This window comes from Hemitrygon akajei, chromosome 4 (assembly GCF_048418815.1).
Source record: "Hemitrygon akajei chromosome 4, sHemAka1.3, whole genome shotgun sequence".
Taxonomy (NCBI): Eukaryota; Metazoa; Chordata; class Chondrichthyes; order Myliobatiformes; family Dasyatidae; genus Hemitrygon; species Hemitrygon akajei.
In genome coordinates, this window is record NC_133127.1 from 16,503,316 (window position 1) to 16,523,586 (window position 20,271).

General features: G+C 41.7%; 1 protein-coding gene across 1 annotated transcript in view; it reads left to right on the forward strand.

Annotated features, from left to right (window-relative positions):
• LOC140726141 (putative pre-mRNA-splicing factor ATP-dependent RNA helicase DHX32) overlaps positions 1–20,271 on the forward strand; it is a 142,758-nt gene that overhangs the window by 9,033 nt on the left and 113,454 nt on the right. Inside the window, exon 2 of the mRNA XM_073042115.1 lies at positions 10,515–10,877. Within this exon, the coding sequence (XP_072898216.1) occupies positions 10,563–10,877 (315 nt within the window). The 5' untranslated portion in view covers positions 10,515–10,562. The remainder of the gene's footprint in view (positions 1–10,514; positions 10,878–20,271) is intronic.

Below are 20,271 nucleotides of genomic sequence, written 5' to 3' on the forward strand. Positions count from 1 at the left end.
AGTAAAATTGAGTGAAGTTATTCCTTTTGGTTCAAGAGCCTCACGTTGAGGAGTAATAACTGTTTCTGAACTTAGTGGTGTGTGTCATGAGGCACCTGTACCACCTTCCTGATGGCAGCAGTGAGAAGAAAGCATGACTTGGGTGTTGGGGGCCCCTCAGAATCAGGTTTATTATCCTGATGATGGATGCTGCTTTACTGTGACATTGTTTCATGTAGGTGTGCTCAATGGTGGGATGGTTTTTCCTGTGATGGAATGGGCCATACCCACTACTTTTTGTAGGATTTTCCATTCAAGGGCACTGGGGTGTCCACACCAGGCTGCGATGAAGCTAGTCAATACACTCTCTAGTACACACTTATAGAAGTTTGTCAGTTTTAGATCTCATGCCAAAACTTCTCAAACTCCTAAGCAGTAGAGGCTCTGCTGTCCTTTCTACATAATTGCACTTGTGTGCTGGGCCCAGGAGAGGTCCTTCGAAATAATAACATTGAAGAATTTAAAGTTGCTAATCCTCCCAATGAGGACTGGCTCTGGGTTCCTCCTCCTGAAGCCAATAATCTGCAGATGCTGGAAATCCAAGCAACGCACACGATATGTTGGAGGCCAGGCAGCATCTATGGAAACAGTTGACGAGCTGAGACCCTTCAGCAGGGCACATAAAATGCTTGAACTCAGCTGGCCAGGCAGCATCTATGGAAAGGAGTAAACAGTTGATGTTTTGGGCTGAGACCCTTCATCAGGTCCCAAAATATTGGCTGTTTACTCTTTTCCATAGATGTTGCTTGGCCAACTGAGTTCCTCCAACATTTTGTGTGTGTTGCTTGAGTAAGAGGTTGTTGTTGTTATGGTACCACACAGCCAGATTTTCAATCTCCTTTCTGTATGCTGATTTGTCACCGCCTTTGATTTGGCCTATGACAGTGACGTCGTCAGCAGGCTTGAATATGATATTTGAGTTGTCCTTAGTCACATGGTCATGAGTGTAAAGTGAGTAGAGCAAGGGGCTAAGCACACAGTTTTGTGGTGCATCTGTGCTGGTGAAGATTGTGGAGGAGATGTTGCCTATTCGAACTGATTGGGGTCTGCAAGTGAGGAAATCGAAGATCTAGTTGGAAAAGGAGGTATTGAGGCCAAGACCTTGAAGCTAATTGATTAGTTATGAGGGGATGATGGTATTAAAATAGTGTTATGCTAACTGCTACACTACTGTGCCGCCCGTGTACTGCATATATAGATATACTGGAGATGGATGTATTTATTTATTGAGATATAGTGCAGAGTTGGCCCTTCAAGCCACACTGACAAGCAATCCCCTGATTTAACCCTTACAGGCAGTGGTGGGAATTGATCCCAGCTTGCCTTTACTGTACAGCATTACGCTAACCAATGCGCTACATACACAATACCACAAATCATTATTCCAATTGCTTATGCTAGCATGAAATTATATACCATTTATTCACCAGAGTCCAGTTACTTAATATGGAATGATAGGTGTTCCTTGGGCTATTGCCCTTCCCCAGAGAAAACTTCATCTTGCCCCTCATTGTGTGGAACTTTTGAGTGTTCAGGTTTACAGATCTTGGTCATGAACGACAACTGATGCCAGAAGATCACGAGCCTCGAGCTGAATTAAAAGACATCTTTGATCAAGTTGATGGATCTCCAGTAGCAGTTGGATGGGGTTGGAGGTAGTCTGTCTGAGGGTTGTGTGTATGTGCGTGTGCATGTGTAAGTGGGAGGGAGAAAAGGGGTGTGTTTTGTTGCCGTTGTCCTGCTGAACATGGTGAGCATGCTATGTTGGCACCAGACTATGTGGCAATACTTGTGTGCTGCCCCCAGCACATCCTCAGGTGTGTTGGTTGTTAAGGCAAACGATGCATTTCACTGTATGTTTTGATGTACATGTGATAAATGAACCTGAAACTGAAGCAGTTGATACTTATCACAGTGAATAGCCCATTTTGTGCTCTTATCTCTGTTTGATTGAGCCATCAGGGTGTTTAGAGGATATTTCAGGGGTGCTTCTTGGGTGGTATGCTGCCTGAAGCTTACTTGTGCCTCAGTTGCCCCATTTCACAAGTAAGGCATGTCTGATTATTTGACTCTTGAGTTAAGTATGGGAGTGCACTGCAGGTAGTGAGTCTGGTCCCATCACATTGCTGTCCAATTTTCTGTGCTTTTGTTCTGTGGGCTGTTGGTGGGATTGTTCTCTGCATAGCTTGAGTCCTTCATTGCAATCACACCTGTCCTTGAAAATTTAAAAAAAAGCATCCAAGCCCTTTTAAGGGAAGGTTATGGAGAATGATGGCTCTTAAGCTTAAGGAACTTGTACTCTTTCCTCTCCCCCACCTTTTTATCCTGGCTTCTTCCACCTTCCTTTCAAGACTTGGCCTGAAACGTTGACTGTTAACAGTACCTGTTGCCTGGCCTGCTGAGTTCCTCCTGCACTTAATGTGTGTTAATCTGGATTTCTAGCATCTGCCGGATCTCCTCTGTTTATGATGTTTTAAGTTTGCTTCTGCTGGCCTTGCTGCTGAAATGGATCTGTTTTATATGTTTGCACTAGTCTGACCTCAACACTTGTTCTCAGCTAGTTTCCTTGGGTTGTTTTTGATTGGAGCAAAGAGGCATTCATGGGGACTGGTGGTAATTCCATCATTGAGTACTATCCACAGTAATGCATTGGGCACATCACACTCGGGGAAAATAGATGAGAAATGGGACATCTACTCTTGGGCACAAAATAATTGGTACATATACCCACCCTCCCCACCCCCTCTGCTCCCAGGAATGCATCTCTTCCTCCTTAGTGGCACATAAAAATACTCCGTGGTATATCTAAAGAGCAAACACGAGGAAATCTGCAGATGCTGGATATTCAAATAACACACACAAAATGCTGGTGGAACACAGCAGGTCAGGCAGCATCTATAAGGAGAAGCACTGTCAACTCCTGACGAAGGGTCTCGGCCCGAAACGTCGACAGTGCTTCTCCTTATAGATGCTGCCTGACCTGCTGTGTTCCACCAGCATTTTGTGCGTGTTCCCTGGTATATCTCTTCACTGCTGAATATTATGTCAAACTAGAGTGGATAACTTCACTCACCCCAATACTGAACTCATTCCACAACTTATGCACTCACTTTCAAGGACTCTACAGCTCGTGTGTTCTCAATATTTATTATTTGTTTATCATTTTGTTTTGTTTTGGAACAATTTGTTGTTGTTTGCACATCGGTTGTTAGTCTGTCTTTGTGTGCAGAATTTCACTGATTCTATTGTGTGTTTGTATTTGCTGTGAATGGCTGTAAGAAAATGAATCTCAGGGTAGTATATGATGACATATATGTATTTTGATAATTTACTTTCAGCTTGGAAGATAGTATACAGGAAAAGTGAAGAAGTGTTTGTTTTATGTTCAGTTTTTGTTGTGGGTACTATGTAAGTTCTTCTCTTGATACAGCTTTTGTTTTAAATAAAGTAAGAAAGATATTTGCTCCAGATTTTTATCCATTTTTTTTAGCACTTGCTCACCCCCTCCCTCTCCTTCCCTCTCCCCCAATTACCTTTATAATTATGGATAATAATTGTTAATGGTTCCAATAATACTGCAGGATCCTGCTTTCAATGTATAATGTTCTTGAATTATTACAGTAATTAGCATTTGTTGACAAAACATTTGTCTTCAAGAGGCTACCATTATCGGTACAGTGAATTCCTGTTAAGTGTGACACATCAGGATCAGTACATTTTTTTTAATCTGGTGGCTGCCCCAACTAGCCAAAGTTTCATGAAAGTAGTTAAAAAGGAATAAAAAAGACAACTACTGTTTAACTGAATAGTAAGTTCATGTTTTTAAATGAAACATGAATTGGGATACTATGAATGCTATTACAATTATATAAAATTATGTATTAGTTTCTAATAATTGCTGTTAGAGGAATTCATCTGGTGCATGCTGCCTTGTATTGGTTGTCCAGGACGGAGTAACATCTGGTGAAGGGGCTTGCCATGGTCATTCTCAGTCACCTTTAGTCCCCACTGGGCACTCAGCTCTCACCTGTGGCTCCAACAGCGGCCATACCACTTTGACAGATGGGCTCAGGCAGGTGAGGGTAGCCGGTAGGTCTCATACCCTGGTGAAATGCGAACATGCCTGTCTCTTGCATGTGAAGTCAGCTTCGGCGGACTGGGAAGTTGAAAGAACAGTGAGATCAAATGGCCAAGAAGATGGTTCTGCAGTGCTTCCCGGAGAGCAAAGGGCATGTGACGGCACAGAAGAAGTCATGGTAACCCACTGCAACAAAAGAAGACCCCTGATTGTGATGACTGTTCTTATCACTGGACCCGGACTTCCGAGGTTGAGTGAGTGGAACTGACCCAGTGCAACAGCTCTTCCACTTTAAAAACTCTCCCACACAGGTTTCACTGTCATCGTCAGATGTGATGGACAACCAACATACTGCCATGATGGACCATAAGATATTGGAGCAGAATTTGGGTTGACTGCAACTGTTTTTTGGGTTGATTGTAAATGAACAAAATTAGCGTAGACACCTAGTGCAGATGATTGACTGCCTTCGTACAATGCTTTTGATGATTGCATTCTTCAAATCTTAATTTTCATTATAACAATCAAGATGATTGTTGATACTTTCAAACTCTTCATTGTTTCTAACTTGAAGTAGTGAAATCGTTTCATTTTCACTCCTGACCATTTCTGTTGTCTCCAGGCCTGATTGCTTGAAACCACACTGTGCAAGACAATTCTAAATTATCTTATTGCTTATATCTCACCAACTATCAGTGACAAAAATAACTGCTTTTTAAACAGAAACACATGCAACTGATGCTATTTTAAAAGCTGCATGATCAAAGCACGGTGTAGTGTCCAATGGCCACACAAGTTCATGTGATTGATGCTGGTAAGAAACTATTGGGCAAAAGTCTCCTGTCCCAATTAAGTAGCATAGTGTCCCAAATAAAGGGAATCCTGGCTTTTTCTTGATTAGTTTTTGTTCTTTAAGAGTTGTCCCAAACAAGCTGCTGCCCTGATTAACCAAGTAACCAGAATCGACTGTATTCTGTATCCTTATAATTAGTTCCTCTTTGTCGTAGGCCTGTCAAGTCTTTTAATGGAATCAGTGAAAATCCTTTCTGAGCCCAAATGGAATATTTTCTTGTCCTCCGTTGCCTTTTGGATCACAGGACTATTAGGTTATCAGCCTGCATAGATTTGCCTTCTCCAATGTGGTTGTCCCTGAGAGGTGCCTTTATGTGGGAGGGGAGATGGGAGACAGCAAAAGCAAGAATATGGAGGAAAAAAAATTGAACTGCTGGAGGAGCTCAACTGGCCAGGCAGTATCTGTGGAGGTAAATGAACAGTCAGAATTTCAGGTCAAAACTCTTCATCTGACCTGGTTGTGCTTGAGGTTGATGTGGCTGCTTTCTTTGTTTTGTTGTCAGTGTAATCCATTCTGTTGTGATGATGTTAGGCACAGTCCAGATTATTTACGGTACTGCGCAGAAGTCTTGGGTACATATAAAGAGCTATGGTGCCTGAGACTTCTGCATAGTACTGTAGTTGTCAATGTGGAGTGGAGAACCAGTTTGTAAATCTGTTGGGAGCAAAGGATGTTGGAAATGGTGAAGGTGGAGCGCCACAGGAGGGGTGTGGGACAGATGGCAGAGAAGGAGTACCAGGGGAGGGGAATGACATTGGTGTAGTCACTCCCAGACCTGAGACACCAGGCATGGTGATTTAATTCTAAACATTGTTTACTGATCATTTCAGAATGTCTCTCTGCTGCTTCCTGCTCCCTCCCCTCTCCTTTCCCCTTTTCCCAGCCATGATTTCCCTTTCCCTGTCCCCTTCCCACTGTCAGTCCACAATAGAGACTCATATCAAAATCATGTTTATCATTACTCACACATCATTAAATTTGTTTTTTTTTGTGTGGCAGCAGTACAGTGCAATGCATAAAATTACTGCAGTACTGTGTGAGTGTCTTGGGCACCCTTGCTATATCTTTACAGTACTGTACATGTTGAAGATTATGGCTCTTTGTATTAACATTGTACTACATTTGACATTTCCATATCCTGGACCTACAAAAATGCCAGTTTTGATTGGATTGCTTAAGATTTTCAGCATCTGCAGAATCACATTTACCACTATTTGATACAAGCTTGCATTCCAGTCAACCTGATGAAGACTTGTAACATCTACCAGACACATTTGGATTTTTATAAATTAACTTTTACCAGTTTAATTTTAAAACCAGAAATTAATTTCAATGTATTCTGGAACATTGTTTCATTATTCTTAAATGTGAGAAGCAATTTGATACTTCCTGTATTTGAAGTGTTTTTGCATGGACAATATAGTAGTGTAGTAATTGGTGTAAGTTCAAGTTTAATTATCATTCAACCATATGTGAATAGAGCCGAACAAAACAGTGTTCCTCTGGGGCCAAGATGCAAAACATATACAGTGCATTCAAGATAGCAAACAAACATACAGTCACGAGAAGGAAATATATATATTATTGCAGTTCCAGTAGTCGGGTTTCCATTACCACCACTGTCTTGAAAAGAGTTTGTACATTTACCCTGTGATCATGTGGATTTCCTTTCCCCATTTCAAAGACGTACGGTTAGGGTTAGCTATTTTGGCACCGGAAGCATCGCAACATTTGCGAGCTGCTCATCATAATCCTCTAAATTCAAACAACGCACTTCATGTTATGTTTCAATGTACATGTGACTAATAAAGCTAGCCTGCATGTGACTGAGAAAGCTAATCCAATCTATAAAGTCTACCAAGAATATTAGGGAAGCCTTAGAGTTATTGAGTCATAGAGTACAGCACAGAAACAGGCCTTTCAATCCATCTAGTCAATGGCAAAGCCATATAAGCTGCCCACTCCCATCACCTGCACTGGGACCATAGCCCTCCATATCCCTACTATCCATGTACCTACCCAAACTTCTCTTAAACATTGAAATCGAGTTGAAATGACTATTGCCCGGTAGCACTCACGTCAATAGTGATGAAATACTTTGAGAGGTTGGTTACAACTAGACTGAACTCCTGCCTCAGCAAGGACCTGGACCCATTGCAATTTGCCTATCGCCACAATAGGTCAATGGCAGACTCAGTCTTAATGGCTCTTCACACGGCTTTAGACCACCTGGACAACACAAACACCTACGTCAGGATGCTGTTCAACAACTATAGCTCAGCATTTAATACCATCATTCCCACAATCTTGATCGAGAAGTTGAAGAACCTAGGCATCTGTACCTCTCTCTGCAATTGGATCCTTGACTTCCTAACTGAAAGACCACAATCAGTGCAGATTGGTGATAACATATTCTCCTCGCTGACAATCGACACTGGGGCACCTCAGGTGTGTGTTTAGCCCACTGCTCTACTGTCTGTATACACATGACTGTGTGGGTAGACATTGCTCAAATACCATCTATAAATTTGCTGATGATACAACCATTGTTGGTAGAATCTCAGGTGGTGACAAGAGGGCATACAGAAATGAGATATGCCAACTAGTGGAGTGGTGCCGCAGCAACAACCTGGCACTCAGTCAACATCAGTAAGATGAAAGAACTGATTGTGGACTTCAGGAAGGGTAAGACGAAGGAACACATACCAATCCTCATAGAGGGATCAGAAGTAGAGAGAGTGAGAAGCTTTAAGTTTCTGGGTGTCAAGATCTCTGAGGATCTAACCTGGTCCCAACATATAGATGTAGTTATAAAGAAAGAAAGAAAGAAAGGCAGCAGCTATACTTTATTAGGAGTTTGAAGAGACTTGGCATGTCAACAAATACTCTCAGAAACTTCAATAGTTGTACCATGAAGAGCATTCTAACAGGCTGTATCACTGTCTGGTAGGGGGGGGGGGGCTACTGCACAGGACCAAAAGAAGCTGCAGAAGGTTGTAAATCTAGTCAGCTCCATCTTGGGCACTAACCTACAAAGTACCCAGGACATCTTTAGGGAGTAGTGTCTCAGAAAGACAGTGTCCATTATTAAAGGACCTCCAGCACCCAGGGCATGCTTTTTTCACTGTTACCATCAGGTAGTTGGTGCAGAAGCCTGAAGGCACACACTCAGCAATTCAGGAACAGCTTCTTACCCTCTGCCATCCAATTCCTGAATGGATATTGGATGCTACCTCGCTTTTTTTTAATATACAGTATTTCTGTTTTTGCACATTTTTTTGTAATTTATTCAATATATGTAATTGATTTACTTGTTTGTTTATTATTATTTTTATTATTTTGCTAGATTATGTATTGCATTGAACTGTTGCTGCTAAGTTCACAACTTTCACATCACCTGCTGGTGATAATAAACCTGATTCTGAACTCGCATGGACTACTTGTATTGGCAGCTCATTCCATTCTCATGATCCTCTGAGTGAAGATGTTCCCCTCATGTTCCCCTTAAACTTCTCACCTTTGGTAACATTTTCTGCTCATTACTCTTGTGGTAGTCCATTCGTGTCCTCCCATGGTACAGGCAGAAGTATGGATCCGTGAGGAAGAGAAGTGGATGTCAAAGGCAGTGGAACAAGTGTCCCAGGGTGCCTGGACAAAATGGGATCTGCCCAAGCGCAAGATCTCATGGGCAGAGATATGGAGACTGGAGCCCTTCCGTATTTCCTTCCTCTTGCGATCCGTGTATGACACCCTTCCTTCACCATTACATCTGTACACGTGGGGGATGAGAGAGGACCCGAACTGTAAGCTCTGTGGTCAGAAGGGGACACTGGCTCATATACTGTCCGGGTGTAAAACAGCTCTAATTCAAGGACAGTATAGGTGGCGCCATGATAAGGTGCTGCTGCAGGAGAGCTATTTTGCTACACTGGAAAGAATCTAACCTACCCACTGTTTTTTATTGGCTCTCCTCCATTATGTCATGTCTAAGCTTGGAGAAAATTAGAAGCCGGACATTTGATACATCCTTTAATTTTGAACAAGTCTGGTGACCCTTTATTCAATATTTTCACATGATTTAATTTATTTTTATTTATTTTTCTTTATTCTCTTTGGGGAAAATCCTTATCCGTGAGGGTTCAGAGATGACTGGAAGGATGTTTTTTCTCCTCTCTTAATTTTATCCTCAATTGGACTGCCCAATTTTTCTTTTTCTTTTTTTTTTCTTTTTTTTTGTTTCAGGTTAGTTAGTGGGTTTTTTTTCTTTATCAATAAAATTTCCAATCTTTCTTTATGATTGTTATGAGGAGTTGTAGTTTTTTTTGACCATTGTATATATAACAGCGTAATATTTTACTTATTTGATTTTGACATTATATACTTTCTGTTTTTATTACTGCTGTTTAGATGTCTTTTATATTATCTGTTTGCTAAACTCCTCTGATTTGTATATTCTTTATTTGAATATCAATAAAAAGATTGAAAAATGAAATGAAATGATAAGGTGCTGCTAGCTCTTGCTGACACACTAGAGCAAGAGAGATGCAAGAAGAGGACGGCTGGCTCAGATTTGAGGAAGGCCATCACCTTCATCAAAGAGGGAGCCAGGCCTTTCGGAACCAAACAACTAAAGCCAAATCTGCTGCTAATGGCCAGGTCCTGGGAGATGAAGGTCGATGTGGGAAGGAGGCTACAGTTCCCGGAGGTGATGCGCACAACCCTCTGCCCAGACATTGTATTGTGGTCAACTGAAGACCGGAAAATAATTCTGGTTGAGCTGACAGTGCCGTGGGAGGAAGGATGGGAAGAGGCCCATGAGAGAAAGGCCTTAAAGTACCAGCGCTTAGTGCAGGAGTGCAAAGACAAGGGATGGTAGGCATGGTTGTTCCCTGTGGAGATCAGCTGCAGAGGTTTCCCAGCCAAATCAGCATGGTGGTTGATGTCAGCTCTGGGCCTGGACGAAAGGAGCAAAAAACAAGCAGTTCGTAGGATGGGGGAAGAGGCAGAACGAGCCTCTTGTTGGATTTGGAGTAGGAGAGAGGAGGGAAGCTGGAAGCCAGGAGCAGATGGGCAGTGATTTGGCCACCACTGCCGGCCCACCAACTAGAGAGTGTCGTGATTAAGAGTCGAAGCACTCTGTAAAGGTTGGGAACCACCTGATGACATCTGCTCCTGGCTGAAGGCTATGGTTACCTCATAAGGTATCTGGAGAACGCACCCTAAGCTGGTGATAATAAACCTGATCCTGATTCTGACTTGCATGGACCACTTGTATTGGCAGCTCATTCCATTTTCTTGACCCTCTGAGTGAAGATGTTTTCCCTCATGTTCCCCTTAAACTTTGGTAACATTTTCTGCTCATTACTCTTGTGGTAGTCCATTTGTGGCCACCACTGTAATTAAGTGTAGATCTCTTGGAGCAACTCTGGGCTGAGCGGGGGAATGAATTGTCAATGTTTCAGAATGAACCACTGCAGTGGGATTACGTAATGTGGCTCTTCTGCTGACTGTCTTTAATTTCTAATCTCTTAAATTTTTTTTCAGCATGTAGCTTTGGTGCCAGTGTTTGGATTTTAAAGCTGTCTCACCAGAATGGAAAGTGGCACGATGGACACAGAGGCTGATGCCAGTGGACTGTCTGTTGACTCCATCTCAGTTTCCTCCTTGAAGTTGAATGGCGTTTGCGCACAGTTAAGTGATGATGAAGATGAGGAACTAAATTCTGAGGGTGGTGATTTGGAAGTCAATCCTTTCGATGGACTCCCTTTTTCCTCTCGGTACTATGAGCTACTAAAATGGAGAAAAACTTTGCCAGTATGGAATGTCAAATACCACTTCATGGAAAGCCTTGTCAACAATAATATGGTACTCGTGTCTGGCAAGCTAGGATGTGGCAAAAGTACTCAGGTCAGTGGTCTACTAGAGGTTTTGTTCTTGAAATGCAAAAATTAAAGTCAAACTGTTTTTGAGCATTTAAAATTTTATTCTTAATTGTAAGATGATGTGTATTTTAATTCAGTACATTTTCATGATTTGCTCTTCCAATTTAGTGTGATATAACTATAATTAGACCAATCAAAATCAATAGTTTGCATGTTATTCTAAAATAATTGAAGTAATACCTTGGTTATTAAAAATTTCTTCCCTCTTTCTCTCCTGCCTTATTTCGTAGAGGCAGAGGGATAGACTGTGTTTTGGCTTGAGAACCTCATTTGTGCAGTACAATATCAGCCTGAAATGTTGACCAACATTTTGTTTCCTCAAAGGATATAGGAATGGAATTAGGCCATTTGGCCCATTGAGTCTGTTCTGCCATTTCATTATGGCTGATCCATTTCCCTCTCAGCCCCAAACTTCTGCCTTTTCTCCATATCCCTTCATGCCCTGACTGATCAAGAATCTATCAATCTCTGCCTTAAATATACCCAGTGACTTGTCCTCCACAGCCACCTGTGGTAATAAATTCCACAGATTCACCACTCTATGGCTAAAGAAATTCTTCCTCACCTCCATTCTAAAAGGACGCCCCTCTATTTTGAGGCTGTGTCCTTTGCTCTCCACATCCACTTTATCAAGGCCTTTCAACATTCAATAGGTTTCAATGAGGTCATCCCTCATTCTTCTGAATTCAGTGAATACAGGCCCAGAGCCATCAAATGTTCTTCATGTGACAAGCGTTTTGATTCTAGGATCATTTTCACAAACCTACTTTAAACCCTCTACAGCATCAGCACATATTTTTTCAGCTAAGTGGCGGATATTCCTGATGTTCCTCCCAACAGTTTTATTTTTGCTCCAGATTCCAGCATCATCACTCTCTTGTGTCTCTATAGGTGCCTTAGTTTTGCTGCCTTTTATTTTCACTTGTGTTAGAAATTAGTATTGATGTTGTATTAATGGCTGTGTTTTTTGTGTTCTTATTCTTTGTTCATCTGTGTATAAGACCTGTGCCCATTCGTTCTACAAGATGTACATTTTTTAGATGGAGTCAATGAATAATGCTTGTGAGCAGAGTTCACAGTACATTCAATGCCAAGGCCACTGTCCTGGGGTTAGAGGACTGTGTGTGTGGTAAGGAGAGAGGAATGGAGCTTGTCTTGCTGTTGTGGGTTTGTTGCTTGGTATATTCTGTTTTGTTGTGCTCTGTGCTGTTCTGCTGAGCATTGTGGGCATACCACAATGGCTCTAGAATGTGTGGTGACACTTATCATACTTCCCCCAGCACGCCATTAAGTGTGTCGGTCGTTAATGTAGAAGAAGCAGTTCACTGTATGTTTTGACGTAGATGTGGTAAATAAATCGGAAATCAAATTTTTGCTGAAACTAAGGAGCAGTCTTTCCTTTTCCCTGGCAAAAGTAGGTACCATTCGGAGACAAAAACTAAATGCAGATTGCCTTTCAGCTACAGTGTCAGTGGTACCATGTTCTGTGTACTGTTGCCTCTTCCTATGTGCAGATGTAAAGGATTCTGAGCCCTTTTTTTTGAGGAAGATCAGACTCTTAATGATTTTGATGAGAAATAGCAAAACAAGATGCTCGGGGTCATCAGCTTACAGCCATCCTGCACTGCAGTACAGATTCATGATCAGTTCTGTTTACTCTTTTCTGCTCTGTCAATGTGGGTCATGATCTCATCTGGCTTATTCTATGTAGGTTCAGCAATCTGTGCAGTTTCCCCCCCCCCCCCCCACCCCTCTCAACTTCAACTTCAAAGTAGGTTTTGTTATCAAAGTGCGTATATGTCACCATATTATATAACCATATAACAATTACAGTACGGAAACAAGGCCATCTCGGCCCTTCCAGTCCTTGCCGAATGCTTACTCTCACATAGTCCCACCTACCTGCACTCAGCCCATAACCCTCCATTCCTTTCCCGTCCATATACCTATCCAATTTTCTTTTAAATGACAATATCGAACCTGCCTCTACCACTTCTACTGGAAGCTTGTTCCACACAGCTACCACTCTCTGCGTAAAGAAGTTCCCCCTCATGTTACCTCCAAACTTTTGCCCCTTAACTCTCATTTACTAATGTCATGTGCACGAATGTCATATTCTACTCTGAGATTCATTTTCTTGTGGGCATTAACAGTAAAAACAAAGGAACACAAAGAAATGGACTATGTCAGTGATAATAATCCTGATTCTCGTTCTTATTTTCAGCAGCAGCGTTCTTGTGAATCTTTTCTGCAGCCTTGCTAACTTTATTTATTTAGTTAGAGATACAGCATGGTTACAGGCCTTTCCGCCCAATGAGTCTGCGCCGCCCAATTACACCCATGTAAATTAACCCATATATCTTTGGGATGTGGGAGGGTTTGTGGGCTCCTTGCAGACAGCAGCAGAAAATGAACTCAGGTCATTGGTGCTGTAAAGTGTTATGCCATGCCCCTCCTTAATTTTAATCCCATTCTTCCTTGTTTTTTCTTTGTACTACCTCGATGTGGTTATGTTGTGAAGTGAACTGTAGAGATGGCATGAAAAATGTTTTTCACTGTATCTCGGTGCACATAACATTGGTAAAGCAATGACCGATTACAAACGTTGTACTTACAATAAGAAGTAGCAGATGGAGTACAGTGTTGGGAAGTGTATGGTCATAAATTAAATCATAGACTTTTTTTCTAAATGGAGAGAAAAATTCAGAAATCTGAGGTGCAATGGGACTTGGGAGTCCTCATGCAGGATTCCCTAAAGATTAATTTGCTCAGTGGTTGACTCAGTGGTGAGGAAGGCAAATGCAATGTTAACATTTTGTGAGGATTAGAATATAAAAGCAAGGACGTAATTTTGAGGCTATATAAAGCATCGGTGAGGCTTCACTTGGAGTATTCTGAGTAGTTTTGCACCCCTTGTCTAAGAAAGGATGTGCTGACATTGGAGATACTTCAAAGAAGGTACACAAAAATGATTCCGGGATTGAAAGGCTTGTCATATGAGGAGCGTTTAATGGCTGTGGGCCTGTATTCCCTGGAATTCAGAAGAATGAGAGGGGATTTCATTGAAACCTATTGTATGCTGAAAGGCCTTGATAAAGTGGACGTGAAGAGGATGGTGGTGGAGTCTAAGACCAGAGGACACAGCCTCAGAATAGAAGGACGTCCATTTAGAATGGAGATGAGGAGGAATTTATTTTGCCAGAGAGTGGTGAATCTGTAGAATTCATTGCACAGGTGGCTGTTGAGGCCAAGTCATTTGATACATTTAAGACAGAGATTGATAGGTTCTTGATTAGACAGTGTATGAAAGGACATGAAGAGAATGCTGAGGGAAAATGGATCAGCCATGATGAAATGGCAGAGCAGACTCGATGGGCTAAATGGCCTAATTCTTATGATGGCAAACAACCAGTGCGCAAAAGACAGTCAGTTGTAAAAGTACCAAAAAACCCCTAAATAATAATAAATAAATAATAAATATTGAGAACATGAGGTGAAGAGTTCTTGAAAGTGTGTCCATAGGTGTGGGGAACAGTTCAGCATCGGGTGGGTGAAGTTATTTACTCTGGTTCAAGAGCCTGATGGTTGAGGGGTCATAGCTGTTCCTGAACCTGGTGTTTTGCAACCTAAAGCTCCTATATACCCTTCCTGATGGCAGCAATGAGAAGAGAGCATGACCGAGATGGTGGGGTCCTTGATGGATGCTGCATTCCTGCGACAGCGCTCCTTATAAGTGGTGGGTAAATGGGCCAAAGCACCTGTTTCTGTGCTGTACTTCTCTTAGACTCTAGGCTAGCAGGTTTTTATCCAGATTCTCTCTATTTAGCAGCATTCACCTTCCCATCAATCCTGACCAGATTTCCAGTCATTGCTGCTGAATAACATGATGCTACCCACACCATACTTTAAGTAGGGATGGTGTTACCTGGTTGATGCGCAATGTTTATTAGTTTTATGTCACATGTACTGTTTCATGTCGAGGCTAAGACGTTCCTCCACTTTATCGTCATCCGACCACAAAATGTTCCACATCTTTACGGTATCTTCTAAGCAATGCTTTGCAAAATCTCATGGACATGGGTATGCTTTATTTTTAGTCTGAGCTTCTTCCTTGCCACTCTTCCATAAATACCCTTTTTGTGCAAGGCCTTAGAAGGTGTGGAGCTATGAAATTCATCTCCAGTTGCAGCCACTGACTTCTGCAGCTCATTCAGAGTGACTGTTAGAGTCACATAGCCTCTCTTGCATTGTCATTCTTCTGCGGTAACTAAGTTTCATATTTTATCCACTTTTTCACGATTCACTGCACTGATCTCTGAGGTTTGTTCAGGTCTTTTGAGATGGTCTTGTACCCTTCTCCAGATTTGTGCTTCTGTTATCATTTCCATGACCTGTCTTGAATGCTTTTTTACCTTAATTTTGTTTTGGTCTATTGTAAATCTCTCATACTGTTGGACCTCACAGAGTGAAGGGGTATTTATTCTTATGAATTTATTGAAAACACTTTATCCTCAAATTTTCTACAGCAACAAATTGGGTGAGTTGGTAAAATAATACACCTGAGGAAAGTTCTTGTAGTAATTACGACTGAGAGGGTGCTCAGGAAGCGTAATGGTCTGAGGGTGGATAAATCTCCTGGACCTGATGGAATACACTCTCGGGTTCTGAAGGAAGTAGCTGGACAGATTGCGGAGGCATTAATAATGATCTTTCAAGAATCAATAGGTTCTGGCATTGTGCCGACTGACTGGAAAATTGCAAATGTTATTCTGCTGGTTATTCTGCTGTTTAAGAGTGTGAGGCAGCAGAAAGGAAACTATAGACCTGTTAGCCTGACATCAGTGGTTGGGAAGTTGTTGGAATCGATTGTTATGAATGAGATTACGGAGTGCCTGGAGGCACAAGACAAGATAGGCCAAAGCCAGCATGGTTTCCTGCAAGGAAAATCCTGCCTGACTAACATACTGCAATTTTTTGATGAAATTACAAGCAGGGTAGACAAAGCAGATGCTGTAGATGTGGTGTACTTGGATTTTCAGAAGGTCTTTGACAAGGTGCCGCACATGAGGCTGCTTAGCAAGATAAGAGCCCATGGAATTACAGGGGAGTTACCAGTATGGGTGGAGCATTGGCTGATTGGCAGAAAACAGAGAGTGGGAATAAAGGGATCCCATTCTGGCTGGCTGCTGGTTACCAGTGGAGTTCCACAGGGGTCGGTGTTGGGACCGCTGCTTTTTATGATGTATGTCAATCATTTGGATTATGGGATTAATGGACTTGTGGCTAAGTTTGCTGATGATACAAAGATAGGTGGAGGGAGCAGGTAGTGTTCTGGAAACAGAGCGCCTGCAGAGAGACATGAATAATTTAGGGCAATGGGCAAAGAAGTGGCAAATGAAATACAATGTTGGGAAAGTGTATGGTCATGCACTTTGGTGGAAGTATAAATGGGCAGAGTATTATTTAGATGGGGAGAGAATTCAAAATGCAGAGATGCAAAGGGTCTTGGGAGTCCTTGTGCAGGATGTCCTCAAGGTTAACCTTCAGGTTGAGTTGGTGACAAAGAAGGCAAATGTAATGTTGGCATTCATTTCTAGAGGTATAGAATATATAGAGCAGGGATGTGATGCTGAGGTTCTATAAGGCACTCATGAGACCACACTTGGAGTATTGTGTGCAGTTTTGGGCTCCTTATTTTAGAAGGGATATACTGACATTGGAGAGGGTTCAGAGAAGATTCAGAAGAATGATTCCAGGAATGAAAGGGTTACCATATTAGGAACGTCTGGGAGCTCTTGGGCTGTATTCCCTGGAGTTTGGGGGGGAGGGGGGGGAATCTCATAGAAACATTCTGAATGTTAAAAGGCCTGAACAGATTAGATATGGCAAAGTTATTTCCTATGGTAGGGGATTCTAAGACAAGAGAGCATGACTTCATGATTGAAGGACGCCCTTTTAGAACTGAGGTGCGGAGAAATTACTTTAGTTAGAAGGTGGTAAATCTGTGGAATTTGTTGCCACGAGCGTCTGTGGAGGCCAGATCATTGGGTGCATTTAAGGTAGAGATAGATAGGTTCTCGATTAGCCAGAGCATCAAAGGGTATAGGGAGAAGGCAGGGGAGTGGGGATGACTGGAAGTATTGGATCAGCCCATGATAGTATGGTGGAACAGACTTGATGGGCTGAATGGCATACCTCTGCTCCTATATCTTATGGTCTTATGGGATGAATACTTTTTCAGCCTCACAAATTTGTTTTTTAGTTTTAGTAAATTGTTGACAGGTTTAGAAATTTTTCTTTTCATTTGGCATAATGCACAATTTTTTTTAGATTAGCTCAAAAATTCCTACTTTAATATTTTTAAAATTTAAATGGAGGCAGTAAAATATAAAAATATTTTGTACTTTTCAAGGCACTGTATTACTGGCATATATCATGAATTTTTTTGGATTGCTGCAGCAGTATGTTGCGATACATAATAAAAGAACTGTGAATTATAATAATAAGTATAAATATTAAAAAATAAGTTGTGTAAAAAGAGAGCAAAAAATAGCAATGAAATCTGCTAGGGAAAATAGTTTGGTTAAGCTGTTGTCTATCATAGGTATTTAGCTGAAATTATATTAGTGTATTGTTTGGCAATTTTTAGACATCCCCTTCAAGTAAAAATTTGTTCTGCAAGTAATTCCTCTCTGGTCTCAAAGTTTGCATGTATGATCAGTAATGCTATTCAATTGCTCTCTTCTTTGGAAGGGAAAGTGAGATTCTGCTCCAGTTCTGACACAAAATTTCAATTCATTATTATCACTTTTCCCCTGCAATCTACAGGGAATTCATATTTAAACATGTATATTATTTCAGTTTCTGTGTTAGGTTTTTTTAGTGTTTTGTTGTACTAGTCTTTGCTAGATTCGTACTTAACAGGAAACCACATGTTTTGTCTAATTGCTAAGTCTTAGGATTTCAGGATGTGCTTTATTAGAACCCACAGTAGCTTCCTCGTCCACCTCTTCTCTTGTCTTTGTTATTTTCTACAACCCAGGAGATCAATTGTACCACTGAGTGTAGACTGCCTCTCACAGCAGTCCCATTCCCCCATATTTTCTTGTAACTTGTTCTTTCTTGTATGCCCATCAACTAGGTTACAGGGGGACATTGATAGGATGCAAAACTAGGCTGAGAAGTGGCAGATGGAGTTCAACCCAGATAAGTGTGAGGTAGTTCATTTTGGTAGATCAAATATGATGGCAAAATATAGTATTAATGGTAAGACTCTTGGCAGTGTAGAGGATCAGAGGGATCTTGGGTCTGAGTCCATAGAACACTCAAAACTGCTGCTCAGGTTGACTCTGTGGTTAAGAAAGCATACGATGCATTGGCCTTCATCAATTGTGGGATTGAGTTTAGGAGCCAAGAGGTAATGTTAAAGCTTTATAGGACCCTGGTCTGGTCACCTCACTAAAGGAAGGATGTCGAACCTATAGAAATGGTGCAGAGATTTACAAGGATGTTGCCTGGATTTGGGGAGCATGCCTTATGAGAATAAGTTGAGTGAACTCGGCCTTTTCTCTTTGGAGTGACGGTGGATGAGAGGTGACCTGATAGAGGTGTGTAAGATGATGAGAGGCTTTGATCGTGTGGATAGTCAGAAGCTTTTTCTCAGGGCAGAAATGGCTAACACAAGAGGGAACAGTTTTAAGGTGCTTAGAAGTAGGTACAGAGAAGATGTCGGGTATGTTTTTTTACGCAGAGTGGTGAGCGTAGAATGGGCTGCTGATGACGGTGGTAGAGACAGATACGTTAGGGTCTTTTAAGGGACTTTTGGATAGGTACGTGGAACTTAGAAAAATAGAAGGCTATGGGTAACCCTAGGTGATTTCTAAAGTAAGTACATGTTTGGCTCAGCATTGTGGGCCGAAGGGCCTGTATTATGCTCTAGGTTTTCTATGTTTTTACTCAGGAATATCAGAATCAGGTTTAGTATCTTTGACATGTCATGAAATTTGTTATTTTGTGGCTGCAGTACATTATAATTATTGTCAGCATCATTTTGTGTCTTATGATGTGGACGATTGTTTTTCCAGAAGTGGTTTGTCATTGCCAACTACTGGGCAGTCCTTGAAGCAAGGTTTTAGCCTGATAGGTTAACCGTTTATTCATTTCCATGAATGCTTCCTGACCTGCCGAGTTCCTCCAGAATTTTGTGTGTATTGCTTTGGATTTCTAGCATCTGCACATTTTCATATGTCGTTATAAGACGGCTGACCCCAGCCATTATTAATACTCTTCAGAGGTTGTCTGCCTGGCTTCAGTGGTCACATAACCAGTACTTGTGATATTCACCAGTTGCTCATATGATCATCCACCACCTGCTCCCATGGGATGGGGGTGTGCTCAGCAGGTGCTATACCTTGCCCAAGGGTGTCCTGGTGACCTGCAGGCTAGTGGAGGGAAAGATCATCTTGCACCTCCTTTGGTAGAGATGTATCCTCACCCTGCTACCCGAACATTGCAATATATCAGAATTAAAAAGACTAAAAATTAAAATAAATATCTATGAAGATTAAACTAAATGAGTAACACAAAAGATGGCAATAAAAATTGGCGTTGGGTACATGGATTAATTGTCCATTCAGAAATCTGATGGCAGAAGGGAAGAAGCTGTTCCTGAATCATTGGGTGTGTGTCTTCAGGTTCCTATACCTCCTCCCTGATGGTAGCAATGAGAAGAGGGCATATCCTGGGTGATGGGGGGGAGGGTCCTTAATGATGGGTGCTGCATTTTTGGGGCATCACCTTTTCAAGGTATCCTCAGTGCTGATTCCTACTAAACATTGAAACTAGATGTAATTTACAGTAGCCACTGATTTACCAAAGCACTGAGGAGGAGGAGGAGGGGGATCTGGAAGGTTCCATGCAGATGGTGGAGAGTAAGAGATTGTGTAACTCCATACAGATGGCCCCAGAGCTCTTGGAACTAGTGTTATAATGTAAGCAAAGTCACTAGAGAGAAACTGAAGCTAATGGATGCAGAAGTGGTTCATTCAACAAAAATGAGCAGCAGGCATCATATTGAGACCCTTTTGGAGGAAGAGGCCTGCTCGACCCAATATAACACGACATTTTATATGCTAAAGGTCGAAGGACGATTCTATATTTACAATGTATCTACAATGCTTCCTTTGAATTACCAAAATGAACACCCAAAATGAATGTTCATCAGCATTGTCTGATTTTCCAGTTACCTGCTCTCCACAGCTCTGGGAACCTATTGTACGGGGCTGCATTTAAAATTTAATCTACAATCTACATTCAGGTCTAAAGATTGGTTGCTGAAGTTACTATCTGCTATTACTCAA